This window comes from Acyrthosiphon pisum, chromosome A1, assembly GCF_005508785.2.
Source record: "Acyrthosiphon pisum isolate AL4f chromosome A1, pea_aphid_22Mar2018_4r6ur, whole genome shotgun sequence".
Classification (NCBI taxonomy): domain Eukaryota; kingdom Metazoa; phylum Arthropoda; class Insecta; order Hemiptera; family Aphididae; genus Acyrthosiphon; species Acyrthosiphon pisum.
Window position 1 is genome coordinate 110940304 of NC_042494.1, and position 19766 is coordinate 110960069.

Sequence of the window (19766 nt, forward strand, 5' to 3'; positions counted from 1 at the left end):
TATAAATTTAGCATTATCATAATTAATTTAATTGAGTTCAAAACAAAAATACACAGATATATAAAAAACACTAGATAGACGACTTGGAAATGTTTTTGAAGACAACCAAATGGCCAAAATTCTCTTATTTAAGAGGTGAATGTTTACATCACGATTTAAGATATACAGGTTACTAAACAAAAGTGGCGCGCTTAAATGTTGATTTCTAACAGCTGATCAACTATGTGAGAATACATAATATTGTATATCTATATTGATATATTTTTTAGTACCAAGAGAAATCACTATAATGCAAAAGCGCTAACTGTTATTCTTGCTATGACAAGATCGTTAATTTTAAGCGCACCAAAATATAAGTTTCGTTGAGTAACCTGTATATCTTAAATCGTGGTTTACATTTTCAAAACACTGATAAAGATATTATTGTTATCAATTGATCATATTATTGATTAATAATTAATATTTAATATTATAAAGTATAAGTTTAAACTTTTAAGTTGTATGGGTAGTTCATGATTTTGATAACTTAACTTACTTACACAAGTCCAGTGGCGGGCCAAGGTGGATCGTGGCCCACCCTAAAATCTTCTCGACCCCCGGTCGGTCCACCTTGTATGATGTAATATTGTAATTTTGAAAATGTATTTTATATTGGTGGATATATTATGGCTTTACTCAGTAACATATCAAAGAGGGTTATTGAAGTTTTAAAAATTAGCTGGTATTACACTCGATATTGACCTTTATTTTTTATTAACCTGTAATTGAACGTTGTTACCACCCGATAGGTAAGGCGAATCTTGTTACACCACTGGCCCTTCCTTTAAATTAATAGCCCAAGTATGGTCCACCTAGGCAAAAGAATCTGGTGCTGCCACTGCACAAGTCTTAAATAAATATTATTAACTTTAAGCTTATTCAACAGTTATGTAAATTATGTAACGAGTGCACGTGAATATTACATTATTTTATAAAAAAATGTTCTATTGTAAAATATTTTTAAAAACAATCTGCATTAATTAATTAACAATTTTACATATATTTATTATTTTTGAAATAATATATTTCAAATCAATAAAACAAAACTGGTATACTACCTACCTTATTTAATAATAAAACAAATGTTTAAAAAAAAACCAAACAAAACTGGTACCTATAATATTATAATCTCCGAAATCTCCAATAATAATAATAATAATAATAATAATAATAAAATATTTCAAATAAATAAAACAAAACTGGTAGATATACTACCTTATTTAATAATAATAATATATATGTTTAAAACGAACAAAACAAAACTGGTATCTATTGGACTTTTGGTCAAACTTGTGAGCTGCGAATTGTATTATACCATATGTTTAAAGTTAATAGAAGTAAATTTTATAATTTGTATTGTTATAAATACAAGATCTTAAAATAATTGTAATTTAATTGTACCATTTAATCTCATTTATTTTGGAACTCAACGTCTAATAATTAGAAGTCTTTTTATTACATAAATATAATACTAATTTAACCAACTTTTATAATTTAAGTACTTATGTACCTTAGTACATAATATTAATAATATTTTCTCTTATATTTAATATTCAATTAAATTTTTTTCTTCTTTTTTCTTTTACTTTATTATGTTGCCATATGACATAACATAAACTTTTATTTTTATTTTATTTTTAGTTCATTTTTATTATGAACTCAGATCTTTTGAATTTAAGCATGTGCTTATTGGACGAGCTTGAAACTTGTTTTATTATGTCTATATTATATTTCTCGTTTGTTGCAATAAATTATACTTTTAATCTTAATTTTAAGTGGATGATGTGTCATTATAATACATATTTAATAGTTTTGGGTTCCCACAGTAAAATGATCACGGTTTATCATAATTTACATTTTGTAAATATTCACCTCTTAGATAAGAAAATTTCTGCCATTTTGACTTTTGTTGGCTTCATAATTATTACAATTTAGGAATAAGGAGTCGTCTATTTAGTATTTTTATACATCTGTGCAAAAATACGACTCTGTAGACAATGTATATTAGTAGGTATGTATAATCGTTAACTATTGTAAGGATTTAATTATTTAAATGTGACAGATCCACGTAATCACGATGTGCCAGTGTATACAGTATAAAGCAACCAAATGTAAAATAATTATATTTTCAAGTACCAACTAACTAACAAGTTCAAAATACAATAAAATTATACAGCAGCGGTGAATGCTGGACACGTATTTATGTACCAAGATGGCATAATTGTTTACAATAGACGTATTTATATATAATTTTTAAATTCATGATCCATAAAAATAATTAAGGTCGTTGAAAGCGGTCAATTTTTTCGTGCATTTGGACCAATAAGCGGAAGAAAAGAAATAAACTTCCGGAATACCAATTTTAGTTTTATTAATTTAAATTTTAAATTTTATAAGAGGTAAATTTACTCTAATTTTAGAAATTACGGAGTAATGTGTGTTATTGTGAATATAAAATTTGCCATTTCGTACGTTTGTAAGACTGGTACAACAAATGACACAGAACTATATAATTTCATCGAAATATTATTGTATTTCTATTAGTTTGTTCTAGATAAGCAACTACTTCTTCTTCTTCTTCTACTTCATAATATAGAAGGCCCATCCATACAATCTTTCTCGATGTTTTCAACTATATTTTACATTCTGGTTATCATTCAAATACATAGGTACTTATTAAATCTCTCATTTTCTAAGCATCTCCAACTTACCAATTAAATTATATACAAATGAAAAAAATTAATAGTAACATAGATTTAAATTAAGTGATGAACTAAATTAAAATGTTCAGTTTCAGTAGGTAGAGTCATTTTGTAAGTACCTACTCAACTGTATTACCATGCAATTGCATCGCTGATTTATTATACCTAAGCCTATCAAATACTATTATAAAAATAAAAATGACCCTATGTAAGTACCGAGTTTTATAAACGCATATTTTGATAGCTACCATAATACTATGGATTAGTTTTCAAATCAATTACACCAATGCATAAATAATAATATATGCTAATAATAATTTTTATTCACAGTCCACCCCTGACTGAATAGACTGTAAGTATTATATACGGAAATAAAAAAAGAAGTTATAAATTATAAAAATCAATATCGGAACAATTAAACTACAAATATCTACATATGAATATGATTTATGGAGTTAGGACAAAAATTAACTTAACATTAAAATTAAATTAACTCGTAAAGTTAGAAGTTACTATAAAGAAAAGTGACTTAACTTATTAAATCGTTAACGCTCAGCCTCGGTTTTACATGATACCTAAATAGGTACGTTATCAAATTACATTTATCCTAATACCTATTTATTAACATTTTTGGTTTTTGGAAAAGTTATTGATTATAGTTGAACAATATACCTAGGTATAGTATACCTAGTAATGAAACATAATATTTTTTGATATATTTTGAGGAGGAACGGCTTTGTGTACTATCAAAACATATATTAACATGTATGGATGATACTAGACAAAAGAGAGACGAAGATAAAGAGGGACAGTAACTCACACTCACACGGAGGTTCATTATAAACTAAAAATGCTACAAAAACTAGACCTATAAATAATGTGAGATTACAAGGAAATTTAATATTAATTTCATATCTTCCTGAAAAGTAAACACTGTAAGCAAACACTTATCTTAAATCATTCAACTTTTAAGATCTGATAAAAATCCCTATAAAAATGAATAATAAAACGTTTTAGAATAGTTTCATAATATATTCCAGAACTTGAGAAAACCGTTTAATATTGAGTACCTATATAATAATGTCATACTATGTAAGCCGAAGCACTGTCGTCGGAAATATTATTTTATTATAATATTATTTTGAATATTAATTATAATATTTGAAAAAACCCATCTCACTAACGTACCACATCTGTTACTTTTCAATAGATCCAAAAGCTGACAGTTTTGGTTTTAAATGTTTACATAGTAGTATCGTACTAAGAGTATTATACGAAAACTTAAATAAACAAAATACTCATCGTCGAGTTTAATCTATCTTCTTCTCGCTTCATTTAAAATATAAAACTAAAAAACACATTTAGTACAAAAAACGTTTGGGAAATAAGCCATCTTTAACTAAATCTCGATCATTGTTGGTGAATAAATTTTGTTTAGAATTGTAGAATAATAATATTTCAATGATTATTGCTTGAAAATGTAAATCTGGTCGATCTTAAAATTTCCAATGTTAAATATTTGAACGAAGCGATGAATTTATTGGTTTTACAATATTAGATTTATTTTTTAGATACTAAGATATAATTTTAAAATATTTTGACTGTTATTAAACTTTTGGTAACATTTAAAATTTTCAATTTTAATAAGCTTTTGATGTTCAACTTTTAATGAAACTGGATAGAGCTATTTCTCCGGTTTTTATTTTTACTTATATAAATTATTATAATTTAGGTACGGTAAATAACGTATTTAAACAAACAATTAGCGTTTTAAATTTATTTTCATCTATATACGTTTTATAGTCAATTATAATTTATAATTAACACGATTAAATATAATAATTTATTATAAAATCTATTACAATCATTAAGTGGATTTGTTATTAATTACTCTAAATGTTACCGTATACCTACTCCGAATACCAGTTTATATAATATATGTAGGGTAGGCTAGGTATACCTGCCACCTTGGAAACGTAATTCATTAATTTCAATTAACGTTTTTTTAATGAATTCAGTTTTTATTGTGTTTATAATTATTCGCACGTAGAAAATGCCTGGAATTTTATTTTTAATTCTATCGGATTAACGTGCTCGTCCGTATGAACTCGTACCAATTTGTTTTTGTTTATTTGAATTCATAATAATTATTTCCTTAATAAACAGCGCTCATTGTTAACAACAATCAATTACTATACTGCTGCTAGGATTCTGTTATGATAATAATTAAATAGGTATGTAAAAAGCCACGATGATCATACGTTTTGGGAGATGAAATCACTTAGTCTAAACGTTTTAAAGCATATATGAGTAGGGTCATCCAACTGATTTATATATATATATATTATAATTTATATTCAAAAACACTATCACGACGGAATGGCCAACGGGCAGCGGGGTTAATGCCAATAAACGTCTATCAATATTCGGTGGAAGCTTAACCAGTTCGGTGTAGCGTAAAAATGCCGAAACTGTGATTAAATGTTTCCGGGCCATTTAATCCGGAGTATTTGTAAAGTAATTAGGCGCACCCGGGACACCCGGGGGCAACTTACTGCCGCTTTTCACCGCTCTTCTATCAGGTTTTTTTTTTATGGACGAAGGGTGCTAGGGGAGAAATTTCCAGCGGTTGATTCGGTAACAATTGCATTTCGTTATCAAAACCACCCACCATAATGGATTTACGTTTGAAATAAGCAAATAAAATACGCCACCATAAAAATGGAGAGAACCATTTTGTTTCATTAGATTTTTGTAAAAAAAACTCGCCAAACTCGGATGCAAATAGATTTTATCTCTATGGTAGCACATTTTCTTTTTCTAAGAATTTTTCCAACTTAACTACGTTGGTCATCTCATTATAATAATCTGCTACAAGAAACACCATTGTGCAATATTGGCACATTTTTTATTCAGAGAAAAGTCATTATTTATTATTACAATATAGTAGTTTAATTTATTAATGTATGGTTTTTTTTCAGTTTACATATTATTATTTATCAAGTATTAGAAAAGCTCAACAAGTTATTGTGGCACCTGCATAAAAATATATTGAAAATTGAATTCCAATTCTACTTTAAAAAGTCATTTTTCGATTCTTTTATAGTTTTCGTTTAAAATAGCTGAATAAATGTTATTATCGAGTTCCGGTTTTGACCAATTTTGGATAAATCGAAATCTTGCTCATAATCGTTATTGAAATGCTAGGCTTACAAATGACTACTACTCCTACTAGTATAACATTTTATTTTCAAGTGCAAAACACTTTAATATTAAGGATAAGCATTTTAGATTCCCATATTAAATTATTACATAATATAAATAATTTAATATATTATATTATAAATAATTGTCAATTAATCAATATATTTTAGTGAACACCTTACGCGTACTTACGTACATTTTTTTAAATTAAAATATACATAAATTGCTTTTCTTTAGGAAAAATAATTTTCTTTATTGTATATTATTTTCTTTATTTTATAACTATTATACAAACTATATATTGACTGAATTTAATAATAAACACAATTTAAAAATAAATGTGTTATTCATTATTTTATATAGGTAGTGTAAATTATTACTGAATCAATCATATTATAAACCTACGTAAAAGGTTAGCCACGTTGAGTTCTCTAATTATTTTTCTGTTTAAATTATTATTTTTAATATTTATCCATTTAAATAATACCTTTTTTAAAAATACATTTTTTGTTATTATCGAATCATTTTGTATACATCTTACCACTTGAATAAACACAATAACCCCTGGCCAATGTGCCACCAATATGGCCTCTTCAGCAAACCAAATCATGCACGTATTTATCGCATACCACTTAAGCATATTTATTGGATAGCATATTTCTAGAACGTGAAAGACTAAACATTGTTTTTAAATAATAAATACTAATTTATTTTAGTATTTATATTCACTACAGAAATATTGATTTATATTATGTGAATATTTAATTTATCAAACAGTTTTAAGCGGAATATTAAATTTATTTAATTCAGCTCGTAAACAACTTTTAACAAACTAAACACCATTTGCTTTATTCGTGTTAGGACTCTATAGAGTGTACAATGTGCCTACATCATTGTAATGTGTTAAATGTACTTTGGTATTTTGGAAGGAGAAAATTATATTTTACACTTTAAAACACTTGGAAATTAAATGTTATAAAAGGTACAAACAATATTATACCAAGTTTTCGTAGTTTATAGAGATGAATTATAAATAGAGCATTTTTAATGACGGTTTTAAATTTAACAACTACATCAACTAATTATGATTTGTGTTTTAATGGTCCATACAATGCATATATAGACTTATTAATTTTATTGATGAGTTAATTTACTCTTAACTTTTTTCGACATTTCAGTGCATGAAAATTCAGCTTCGAAATGTCGAGTGCACAAAAATTTAGCACATATATTGATATATCTATGACATTTGAGCGAGCGTTAATACAGCGCATATGAAATTTGAGTTCGAGACATCATATATTTTATTAAAATAATATACTAACTTATTTAAATATTTAATTCTGATTTAATTAAAATACAGTCCCGTAATAAAATATAGCAAGTAATTATTATTATTAAACAAACTATATCAACTATAAATTGTATTGTAAAGTAAACCATTTATTAAAATTAAAATTGTGGGCTATACCTTGGTAAGTGTTCATTGAGTGCTCAAGCAAAATAATTGACGAGCGCAGAAATTACTGCGCCCAATTATTGACGGTAGACCCATCATAATCATTATGACAGATTAAACAAAATTATAAAAAATTCAATTATTCCACGATTGTAATTTCTACGTCATTAACACCGAACGAAAATATTTGTGACAACGAGCGTTTGATTTATAGGATTTTAATTTTGCTGAAAAAAATTAAAGTTGGAAATCAATTTGGTGTAGATTGGATTAAAATAATAAATACAAATTTGTATTTAGTACCTACCTACTACCTAGGTGCCTATAGTATATTTATTTTAATAGCCAATTTTATCGATATTTCAGTAACCAGGAGAATTCTGATCAAAAATACTTCTGTCTAGTTTATGAGAACTGATGAGCTGGGAATACATTTCTTGAGATAGGTAGGTACCTGGTCATAAAAATTCTTTAAATAACGGAAATATAGCACGGCCAACGATGGAGCAGTCTTGTGAATTAGTATTTTCTTTGAGAAATCGAGTGGAAACTGGATAAAACTATAAAAGCTACACTGATTTGGCAAGGATTCCAAATTTACAAATCGATTATTTTTGTTCATAAAATATAAATACAAATACTGTAAATATGATAATATTTGGTATGAACAAATAATGAAATAATAATGTTATCGTTTTCAGTTATATAGATTAAAAATTAGCTTTAATTGTTTGGTTGTTTTAACTACTATAAGTAATCATCGATATTTTGCAGTATACAAACATAAAATTCGGAGTAAGTATATCTTTATACCATGTATTCATTTTAATAAGAAATGTATCATATTAATATCAGTCAACACAATAACATAAATTTAAAAACAAAATGTGTATACACTTTAAACAAATATTAATTTAAAATTTACAAAATGTGTACTCGTGTAGTCGTGTATTATAGTATAGAAACTGAAAATAATAATAATGAAAAAAATATCGTTAAATTATGAAATCGTTTAGAATTATTATTATGATGTGGTAAATACATTATACTGCATAGTATTGTGTGTGTTTTATACTTATTAAAATTACAGTTAAAAAAATTACAAATATTATCTGCCTCGTCGACGGTCTGTGTTAACAATTCAAAATGCTATAATAATTTATTTTGGTGGGTAAAAATAATTAAAAAAAAGGCCAAAATGACAATATACGATAATGTTAAAGATACTTCTTACTTAAAATTGCTTGTAAACATTTCGTCTAGGTTAACATTTACTTTTACGATGTCAATTATTTTGATTAAGGTCTTCGGCCGCCGCATTAAAGAACCAGTGTCAGTTAATGTTTTCTTTTATCTGACTATCTGCTAATATCTTTACATTTAGTAGCGTAGACTGTCGTGTATGGATGTTTCTCGGCAAAGTAAATGCGTGTCGAACGGTCATCAAAATTCTGCAGTAAACTGCATGAGGATTATGTTTTTTTAATTCACTTTAGAAACATTTAATAATAACTTAGATTATTATTTTTTTTTGAAAGGACAAAATAGCCATCATAAAAAATATTGAATGCCCTCAGCATGTATCTAATAAAAAAATAACATTTGCCGATCATTTCGAACTTCGCTCCTTAGTGTACACTGAACAATGTTGGCAATAATATTGTATTATTATATCAGCTATAGTCGGCCGAGTTTTTGTCCCTATTTAAATCAATTCAATGAATATTTTTCGTATAAAAGAAATGAAAAAAAATAACAATATATTGACGATTTTCAAAAAAACAAGTTAAGTAAAAAAAATATCTGGTTGAAAATATTAATAATTTTGGATGCAGTTATATACGGCTATTTTAACGAATAGAAATATAAGACATTTTTATATTTAAGTACTTAAATAATACATAATAAAGACATACTATTATAGTAAGTAATATTTTCTGTCCAGAAGTTTGAATGTAAATGATCTGTTTTATTTCAGTTATGGTGAATCCAAGAATGCCATTATTAAATTATTATCATCAACATTCTTAAGATCTGAAATTTTTATCAGATAATAATAGTACCTACCTACCTATAATAACATACTATAGTACTACATAATTATATACACTATTAATCTGATACAAATTATTATTTTTTCTAATTAAAATGTAAAATAATATAAGATACTATTTAAAACGTCGTGTATAGATTTTATATGCACACAATGTTAATATAATTCTCATGTCCAATCATTGTACAAATGGAAACAAAAACAAAAATAGGTATATATGCTGGTACTTACACAAAAGAATTCGAAGACAACGAAAAATACTATCGTGGTTGGGAGATAATCACTGTAGTTGATGAAAAGGAAATATGTAAGCTGTATGAGAAAATTCCTACTGTGTACATCTTTGGAGTGTAATCGAAGGAATGGCAATAATTGCAGTTTGTTTTGCCCGGGTGGTTTCATTTGAAATTACTAAACCTAGCTGTAAGTGTTTGAGATCAGATCTTCTGTTTTCACGAGTGTTTCATATGTTGCAACTTTATGAGAAGATATTGTGGACGATACACATTGGTCGACAACACGAACAATTTGATTCAGTGATCCAAAATTGGAATGATCAATATATTATGTTAAACGTTCTTTCATAAAAAAACTGTTGTCGAAGATTTGTCTTACCATTTGTGTTATTATAGATTCTGAGCATGGCGATTATTGTATTGATTTTGAAATGATGTGGGTTTTAATTTTTAAAATGATATTGTTGTGACTAATTTTAAGTGATTTTCTTTAAATCAATGATTTTGTTTTCAGAAAATATTTATTTTTTACTTATTTTTGATAGCAATTATTTTAACATAACTTATTACTAAAAGATGAATAATTTACTAATATCAATGCAAATGAACAAGAAAATATCCTTATATAGCCAATATTGGCTGACTGTCTATCATATTTCATCGTATACAATGATTTCAGATTTGTCATTGAATCAAATTAATGTATTTGTCATATCAAGTTACAGTGTCCTACCTGATGACAAAGTACACTCGACACCTCGACACCTTCAGAGCTACTTCCCTTGTGTTCTTTTAAATATATTTTATACATTCGAAATTTAAATTAAATTTTTGATAAAAGTTTATTTTAAATAACTTTAATTTAGTTTGGTTTGCATAACATATATTATTACTATGTACGAATAATAATCTGCACAGCTCACTAGAAAATATTATATAACCTAAACTATTTTTCACATATTATAGAATGTTGTTTACCCATTACTCGGATATAGAATATTGCCTCTGAAAATTCTCAGAGCTGCGAATATTTGCCGTGGTTGGACGATACTCATTTGTGTACGTTGTAATTTAAAACCATATTTTCTACAGCACCACCAAAGAGGGGACCAGAGCGAAAATAACAAAACGATAGTCGGTAATCTTCTTAAAAGTTTAATTTCAAAAAACCCACTTTACTGGAAGAGAGGGTAGGTGGGATATCTGCTTTCGGGTGCCATTACGTGTTTGCACTGCTAAAACGGTCACACGTCGTCGAAGTTTTGAAAGCGTTATGACAGTGGGCCATTAGCGACAACGGCGGCTGTATCTGAGGCTCTTATATGGGGCTGAAGGGATAGCGCGCAGGTCATTTTTTTCCACTCCGATCCTCCTCGTCTATGAAGTCGTCATGAATAACTCAACGGGTGAACAACACATTTTTAAGGGTCTTTTTTTCCGATTTTTTTTTTTTATTCCCAGGAAGTATAATGGGATACGTGACTTGTTCCGGAATCATAGAATCAATAATGTCCTGCCTGCGAGAGGGGAGTAAAAAAAAAAACAAAAATGAAAAAAAAAAATCGAAAATAAAATACACTTACCAGCTAACAGCTGCAGGTATCCGGCGACTTTGGCTGTCGACTTTTGGATAACATGTGTCACGCAACATGCAGATACAGCAGATACCGCCACAATCACCGTGATTGCAGTCGCACCTCCTATGAGAATCGTACTTATCTGCCACCATACACTTGGAATGTCGTTGAACCTGCAATCGTCATGTCATTAAATTATTTTAAAGAGGTAGAGTTTTAAAGGAACAATTTTGCAATCGATTAATAAAAATGATATAACTTTATGATATAGGTACCTTCAATGTACAATTTAATGAAATATGCTCTTTACAAAATATACCTATTTACCTATTACGTTTCTTAAAATGTATTAGTTGTACCCGAGGAGTTCAATGTAACATGATAATATTTTTAAATTAAAAGTATTGCGTTCGTAAAAATAAATTGAAAAGTAGACGATGATATTATTATGATTTTATAAGAAGCATTCGTGCTGGATTAACCATAATAGGCGAAGTATAGACGGTATGTCGTCAGGCCCCACGCCTTTTAAGTGGTCCGCCCAATACGGATATCAATATTACAGACGATATTTTTTATATTTTATATCAGCTATTTAATTTTATAACCAATCGAATTGAATGTATAATTTCAATCATTTTTAGAGTTGGATTAATATTATGTTCTTTCCTGAATTCAATAGTTGGTATACACATTTAAATCGATAAGCTGAAATTCGTGTGCCCTGTGATCACGAACTGCACTAATGTTGAACGAACCTTTTCATAGTTAAGACTATTGAAAATGTATCATTGATCTCAATCACCTTCGTCAAAACTGATGAATGTGAATATTGAATAGGTACAATGTCAAATTATAGTCTACAAGTAAGTGCATATTTTTATTTTCTGATTGTGGTTGTAAATTATACCTAACAGACAATGACGTATCTATATGTATATTTAAACTAGATTTATACTATACGAGAATATTTTACTCATAAAGTTGAACATAGATTATTATTATCGTACTTTGTGAGTAAAGTAATAAGTTCAACCTAAATTAAAAAAAGTTATCAAGATTAAAAATTATGATTAATTTGTATTTGAAATATTCTATGACTAAATACCATACAATATTCTTTCGGTTGGTTTTGTTTATTTCTAATATTTAAGCATTAAATATAACACGTTATCTTAAGTAAAATTAGGTATAACACAAAATAAGTATACACAGTGACTCAATAAACATGCACGCCTTAATATTTTTCTTCAATAATGCAGTAATTCAAAATCTGATTTTTGGACATTTTAAACATGTATACTTAAAAACCACGATATTTTCAAATCATGGAAATTGCTTGTAATACTTAAGGAGTTTTATGAAGATACAAATATTGGCGTATCTAAATTAAAATTCAAACGAGTATTTTTTGAGTTAAGGATAATAGGTTCAAAATAATAAGTTGGGAAGATATGAAGGCAATGGTGATTGGTTAAGATTAATCCACATCTTATAATTTGTAAAATAGTTCCAAGTATAATAAGTAATAGATTTAAAATTATATCGATTTTATGTTTTTGTAAAACATTAACAATTTACAGTAAAAAAGGTAGGTTCTGTTTTTCAAAAAACAGAAGTTTGTAAGACACGCCTTAAGTAGTACAAGAAATCTCAAGAATTTTAAAATATGGTCTTTAAGTAAAAATTCAAAAAATCAGAATTCGAATGAATTCGTTTTTAAAGAAAAAATAGGGATGAGCATGATTGTTGAATTATCCCCTCAGTACACATATACCTGGTGATATACATAAAATACTTGGGGTATACCATTCTAGTTTGATCTCTTTTACATTTTGTATTTATTTTATTTTTTGATCTAAAATCGAACTATAATAGTCAGTGTAAACTACACGAGCAAAATAAAAAAAACATTTTAACGATGACCGGTCGAAAAAATTATTCCCTTAATTCCAGCCTTTAGATTTGTTTTGAACGCGATGTAGAAAATTGCAATAAAGTATAACTTTGTTGTTTATATAAATAATAATAACCACATAAAATGAGTAATTCTGGTGAAAAACTTTAACAGAGAATACGTCGTCTCATATACGGAAGAAAACAATTCTTTTTGAAAACAATATTTTCTGCTGCCAAAGTCGTTTCCGTTATTGTTTTTCCGGTTCAGTAGATGTTTGCAATTGTTTGAGACACGCAGACGTATGGTACGCGTATACACTACGCAATTAAATCGGATTTTCCCGTCGTCGAACTAATACCCGTATGATATCAGAGGACTTCATAACTCGTACGTGGTATTTCCCTCGCCCGATCATCTCTTCTCTTTCACACACTCGCCGTCGTGTCTGCTATTAACCCTCCGCCTGATTATACATCTCCGTCCATCATCTCTCGCTCGATACACAATTTATATATTATTATTATTAATGTATTAACGTACACGCATATCGGTGAACGAATATCATCACATATATATATACCTCAATCCAGAAAGCTGTCCGAGTTTGATTGTATTTCCGAAACAATAAGTGCACTCGACAAACAAAATAATAATAATTATTATTATTATTGTTCTTCTCTCTTTTCAAATTGAACACGGGGCATATCGCATACCTACTGCTGCTATATTACTAACAACAATTTATTGTTCCCCAACAGATAGAAATTAATATCGCAGTAGCTCAAGTGTACGGGAGATCGCGTACGTTGGTAGGTTTTATAAAGATGTTTCGCACACGGAAACATGAACCTTGACGACGAAAGCGAACTTTGCTCGTGCACGACGACGAATAAAGCATTCATAAAATCGAAACACATACGATATTATACGTCGTGTTATAGAGAGAGAGGGATTTTTTATATATTGTATTTTTTATTTCATCGGCCAATACGTCGTTTCGATAAATTCCACATGGAGATTTATACGGAAAAGGGTTTCACCCCTGAAAGACATCATACATGAATATCATCGTATGTGAGGTTTGTTTGATCGCGTACGGAGAATGTTGCACTGGATAATAATATATTATTATCAGAGGAGAAAATCGAGTGACACCCGCCCACACCGTTTACTGCTCATACAATTGATATACACTATACGATCGTTACAATATTATTATAATAATAATAATTATTATTATTATTATTATGCGTTTAGCTACGGCGGAACATTCGGATATCTATACCTATTACTATATATTATACTTCTTACCTGCGAACGTACATCTAAATATATTTCATTGAATGCATAAATACACGATGGATATAATACTGGTAATAATAATATAATATTTTAGGTACAATTTTCCTATAACATGAGTGATACCGAGCTCAGTGAAACGGATTTGTTGAAATTTCACTAACTAAATTAAAATACGAGTCGGATGTGAAAAGTATATATTATTATCCATTTCATGCATTATGAATTTTCTTCAAACATTTTTTTTATTCTGAGTGCAAATAAATTGTAAGAAAAATATTAACTGCAATAATCGTAGTATAAACTATACAAACTTACGAACGTTAAAAATAATGATGTTAATTCATCAGTTTTTTATTAGTTATAAATTATTTTTGTTTATTCAAATAAATGTCTAACATATTATAATATACTGAACGAATATAAGAAAAATCTACCAAAACGCTTAGTTTGTGTAATATTTATAATTTTCTATGCTATTTATAGGTAGTAAAACGACGAAACAATAATACACCGATTGAATATAATATCTGCAGTTATCGAAAATAAAATAAATGTCAATAAATACAATATCGTAAGTAACTATTAGTTCTTAGCCATCGACTGCTCATCAGTTTAATAATGAGAAGCGAACGTAGCTCGTTGTGAAGGATGGTTATTAAGGTAATCCGATAGATGAACAGGTACCGCAGAGGGTTCTTTTGCCCCTGTTACAGCAACTGAGTAGCAACCAATATTCATCAGACGTGGAGACAATATTTGATCTGATATATAAATTGCCATTCAGAGGTCCCTCTACGTCTCTTACATGGAATTTAGAGACAAATATAAGTAGATAAGAGATATATATTTTTATATCAGGTAGGTACCTATGTTATATAGGTAAATATATCCGTATGAAAAGGTCTCAAACTAATTTTATAATATTTTTAACATCTTAGGTCGGATACAATACATATTATGATTAAACCTATGTGCTTTAGTCAATATTAAAGATAAAGTTGGCTTTCGCCTTTCGTAGAAATCAATAATATACATATATAATAATATAATTTTCAACGTATAAAGGAGTATCTATTCGTTTCGTTGATATGAGAAATAAAAGCTATAGACTATTTTTTGTGGTGTAGGTGGTGTTGAACAACAATGCCAACACGCCACGAAGGTAAAACAACACAAAATACGTTCTGAAAAATACGAAAAAAATTCATTCAAAAAAATATATTATTCTTAATATTATATTATTATTTATAGATTAAGTTTAAAAAAATGTATTATAAGAATTCAAAAGTCGAAATCCAAAATGTTAGAAATATTACTAAATATGTGACCGTATAAAGGTGAAAAAATGATTTCAGTGTTATAAATTATTATGAACGAAAAAAAATAAAAGGAATAAATGTGATTTAAAATGATGATTTGAATTACGCATAGGTAGCTTTTAAGGTATAATATGAAGGATTTTTTTTTAGTATCGTACAAGTTAAATATTATAATAAATTAAATAACTTTCCGTTGCATGGTAGCTGTGCGCTTGAACATATATATAATCTATTTAGTTTTTAGGTAGTTGAAATAAAGCAATAAACAAACGTTGACTATGCATTTCTTAAAACTAAATGAAAATGTAAACATATTTTATTAGTAGTAATACCTAGCCAATAGTGTAGTAAGATGGGTGCAGAATATGAACAGTTTTAAAACTCGTTGAAGTAAAACATAAGCTATTAATGTAATGGTTGTTTCATTTTGAATTAAGTAGGTACACTATTTAATAATATTAATACCTACTTAATAAATAATGATTTTCAATTTAAACATATTTATTATTCATAGCATAATAATAAAAAAATAGAAACATTAAAACAAAAGATGTTTTATTGTATTAAGTGAATCGTGCATTCAAGTGTCCAAGTGATTACTACGATGTAAAATTGCAGACTTTCCGTTTTATGAAGAAGTATCCACTTGGTGAATTTTTTATATTAATTTTTCAATGCTCAAATAAGTAATAATGGTTTAAATTTCGTGAAAAGAGCGATATCATTAAATATATAATAATTTGGTAGGTATGCCATTGTATATAATGTAATACACAGTACATAATATACTTGAGTATAATGTATAAACTATTCATATAAGTAATAAATATATTATAATATGTTTAATATTGGCACGAGTAATCCACTTAAATCAAAATCACACATTGTTATACCATATTGATTGCACAAGTTTATTTTTAATACATCATACTAAGCTAATAACGTCTTATTAATTTTTAAATTTCAAAAGTATTCATGCTTTGTCAGTTTAATTATTAGAAGGTACCGACAAATAATATAAATACACTGTAGTTTTCCCGATAAAAGACATAGGTGTATTCCTGTATTCGGGGAGATTTTATTGTTCCATTTTATGAAATATTCAATAAAAACATGTATGGAGTCTATAATATAAATTTAAGTTTTTTTTGCGAAGCCACCTTAATAATTATTCTTGAAATAATCTTGGATGTTTAAACAACAACAATATTATAATATTTTATTAAAAGCAAATTATTTAATCGATCAATTAAGATCGTTCTGAGTCCAGTGAACTGTCTACTTTCTAACGAATCATACCTTACGTCCTAAAGCAGTGATAGTAATAAGCATTAAAATAATATATTGAATCTATTAAAACATTTTATGATAATTTATAAAGTTAAGTTTGGTGTCGGTAAAATTTACACAATCTTCCAAAGACTTACAATTATTGGTTAATGTGTGTTCGTGAGTGGGTTTCATCGGTTTACCATGTTTACGTTTCAACGCGTGTTCAACTTAAAACTAAAAGGTGTCTTTCACAAAAGATATATATAACTGATAAAATTCGTTCTACAACTTTTATCATCATATCTACGTGTTATGTTTAAATGTAAAGTCACGGCTAACTTACGGGGCACTGCTGCCGGATTTCGTAATACTCCACATCACAATATAAAGCGAAAAGTCGTACTTTTAAATTTTAATATAATATTATGATTTTACATCATAATGTAAGTTAAAGAGTACTTATAAACGTTTTAGATGTTTAATAATAATTCTTGACGATATTATTAAAAAATATGTAGCCACTTTGCAGTTAAACAACCAATCACGGATGAAGCTGTGACGGGTTGGTTAGTAAAAAAATAAAATAATATAAAATGCGTCTAGAGCAAATTTATTTCCACGAAACTCGAATATGATATTAATAATATAGCCCCCAGAAAAAATTATGGTAAAACATTTGAATTGAATATTGCATTTCATGTGATATTTGTGCCCATTAATTAATTATTATGCGTTGAATTCATAAATTATGAAGAAATGAATAGGACGCCTCAAATTCATTATGTGTTAGTTTTGCGGTTCAACATATAGTTAAGAAATTGAGGCCGTTTGCTTACATTTTTGTATAGTATGGTATATATATCATATATTATGTAGATCATATTTAATGGACGGATGTGATGCCTATACAATGACAACGACTAGCAAAACAGAAAGAAAGACGAGGACTTTTTAAAATAAAGCCTGGAGTAAAATTTGTGGACCCAAGAAAAACTTGCTAGATTAAGTAGAAGAAGACTTGGAGAGGCTGGATATTGAGAACTGGGAAGATATAGCACAAGATAGGTGGCGTGATATTGTGGTGGTGGCTAAAAGTCTTAGAGGGTAGTTTCACCAACAAAAGGAGGAAAATAATAAGAAGATGGCCAGATACTCGATATATGTATATTTGGTCTAAATTTGTATTATTATTTTATTTTTATTTTTTTTACAGTTAGATATCCTAGCTTGCGCTATCTATACCTAGAGATATTAGAAATAGTAATACATATTTTGGCTTGTTAAGTGCGATAGTTCAATGAAAATAAAATTTTAAGTTAGGTGATGGTAACTAATAGTTAGAGGCATAAAATTAGATTAGAATGTTTTTTGAGAAATTAGGTCATGCGGGCGTCCACGTTTGAGGTGGCGTTGTGGAGCTGGTCTGATGTGGTAGTGCATTTAGCCTGTTGACTTGTGGATGGATTTGAAGAAGCACAGAGTCAAGCGTTTGATGTGGTCTTGAAGATATGGAATTTTGAGGTGTTTGTGTATGTTTAGGTTTCTTACAAACCATGGAGCGTTTGTCATAATTCTTAATATTTTGTTTTGGAATATTTGCAGTTTTTTTAGATGAGTTTGTGCACATTTACCTCAAATGGGGCAGGCGTACATGATTAATGGACGCAGTATCTCCTTATGAATAAGTAAGGAAAGTTTTTTTTGTAGTAAGGAATTTCTGTTTAAGGTAGGGAAGAGCATCCATAGGCGTTGATAGGCTTGTTGGAGCTTAGATGAGAGGTGTGGCCACCTTAAATTTGTATAATTTCATTCATCACTGATAAGACATTATTTCCTATTCATTTCTTATAAATATAGGTATATTATTAAAGTATTGATAGCTTACTTTGCGGTAAAATAGTAAAAATAACATGTAATCTGACTGAAGCGTATTTATTTCTGTGGAAACTCGAAGATGATAATAATAATTAATAATATGTTTCTCAGAAAAAATAATTTGTTAAATACCTAATTAGAATTTAATATTGTAATTTCTGTGATATTCCATCTATATTATAACATGTTCGTTAATTATTTATGATGACGTGCCGGAATTCAAAAATATTTCCCTCGATATCTAGGTAGGTACCATTAAAACATATATTTTACCAAAGCTGCAGCTTTTCAAACTCGGATGTGTTAAGTCAGCCAGGGCAGGATCTTTTCTATACTATATAATATGTAATATTTATACACTTTTTTATTTATATACAGACTATAGGTACCTACCCCATCCACGTATAGGGTACGTAACATATAATATTGTAACAGAATAAATAGATCGATATTTATATTTTATATTCTCGTGTTCCGCGGGGGCGGTGAATGATTTATATTAAACGAAAAGTCGTGTTTTTTATTTCATATTTTTTATTGGTAAACAGACAAAACGTCTATCCAAACGTAAAATGTACAATACAGCATAAGATATAATATTATTATTATTATTATTATTATTACGCGCGTATAGTTCTATATATGTTCGCACGGGGTCGCAACTATAATACTATGTTCATTGTACATATTTTTTTTTACAAACGGTGGTTGTGGTGTACGGACCTTTGTGTTATCGTAAAACTCGTACGGCGGAACGGTTTTGTTTCGTTTTATTTTTTTGTTGGTTAAGTTAGGGTAGGTGGGGTGGTGTACGGTTTCGGCAGACGA

The 19766-nt window shown here is 28.3% G+C and overlaps 1 protein-coding gene across 1 annotated transcript in view; it reads right to left on the reverse strand.

Moving 5' to 3' along the window:
• LOC100574734 (LHFPL tetraspan subfamily member 1 protein) overlaps positions 1-19766 on the reverse strand; it is a 266810-nt gene that overhangs the window by 54893 nt on the left and 192151 nt on the right. The window contains exon 4 of the mRNA XM_003245649.4: positions 11277-11443. Within this exon, the coding sequence (XP_003245697.1) occupies positions 11277-11443 (167 nt within the window). The remainder of the gene's footprint in view (positions 1-11276; positions 11444-19766) is intronic.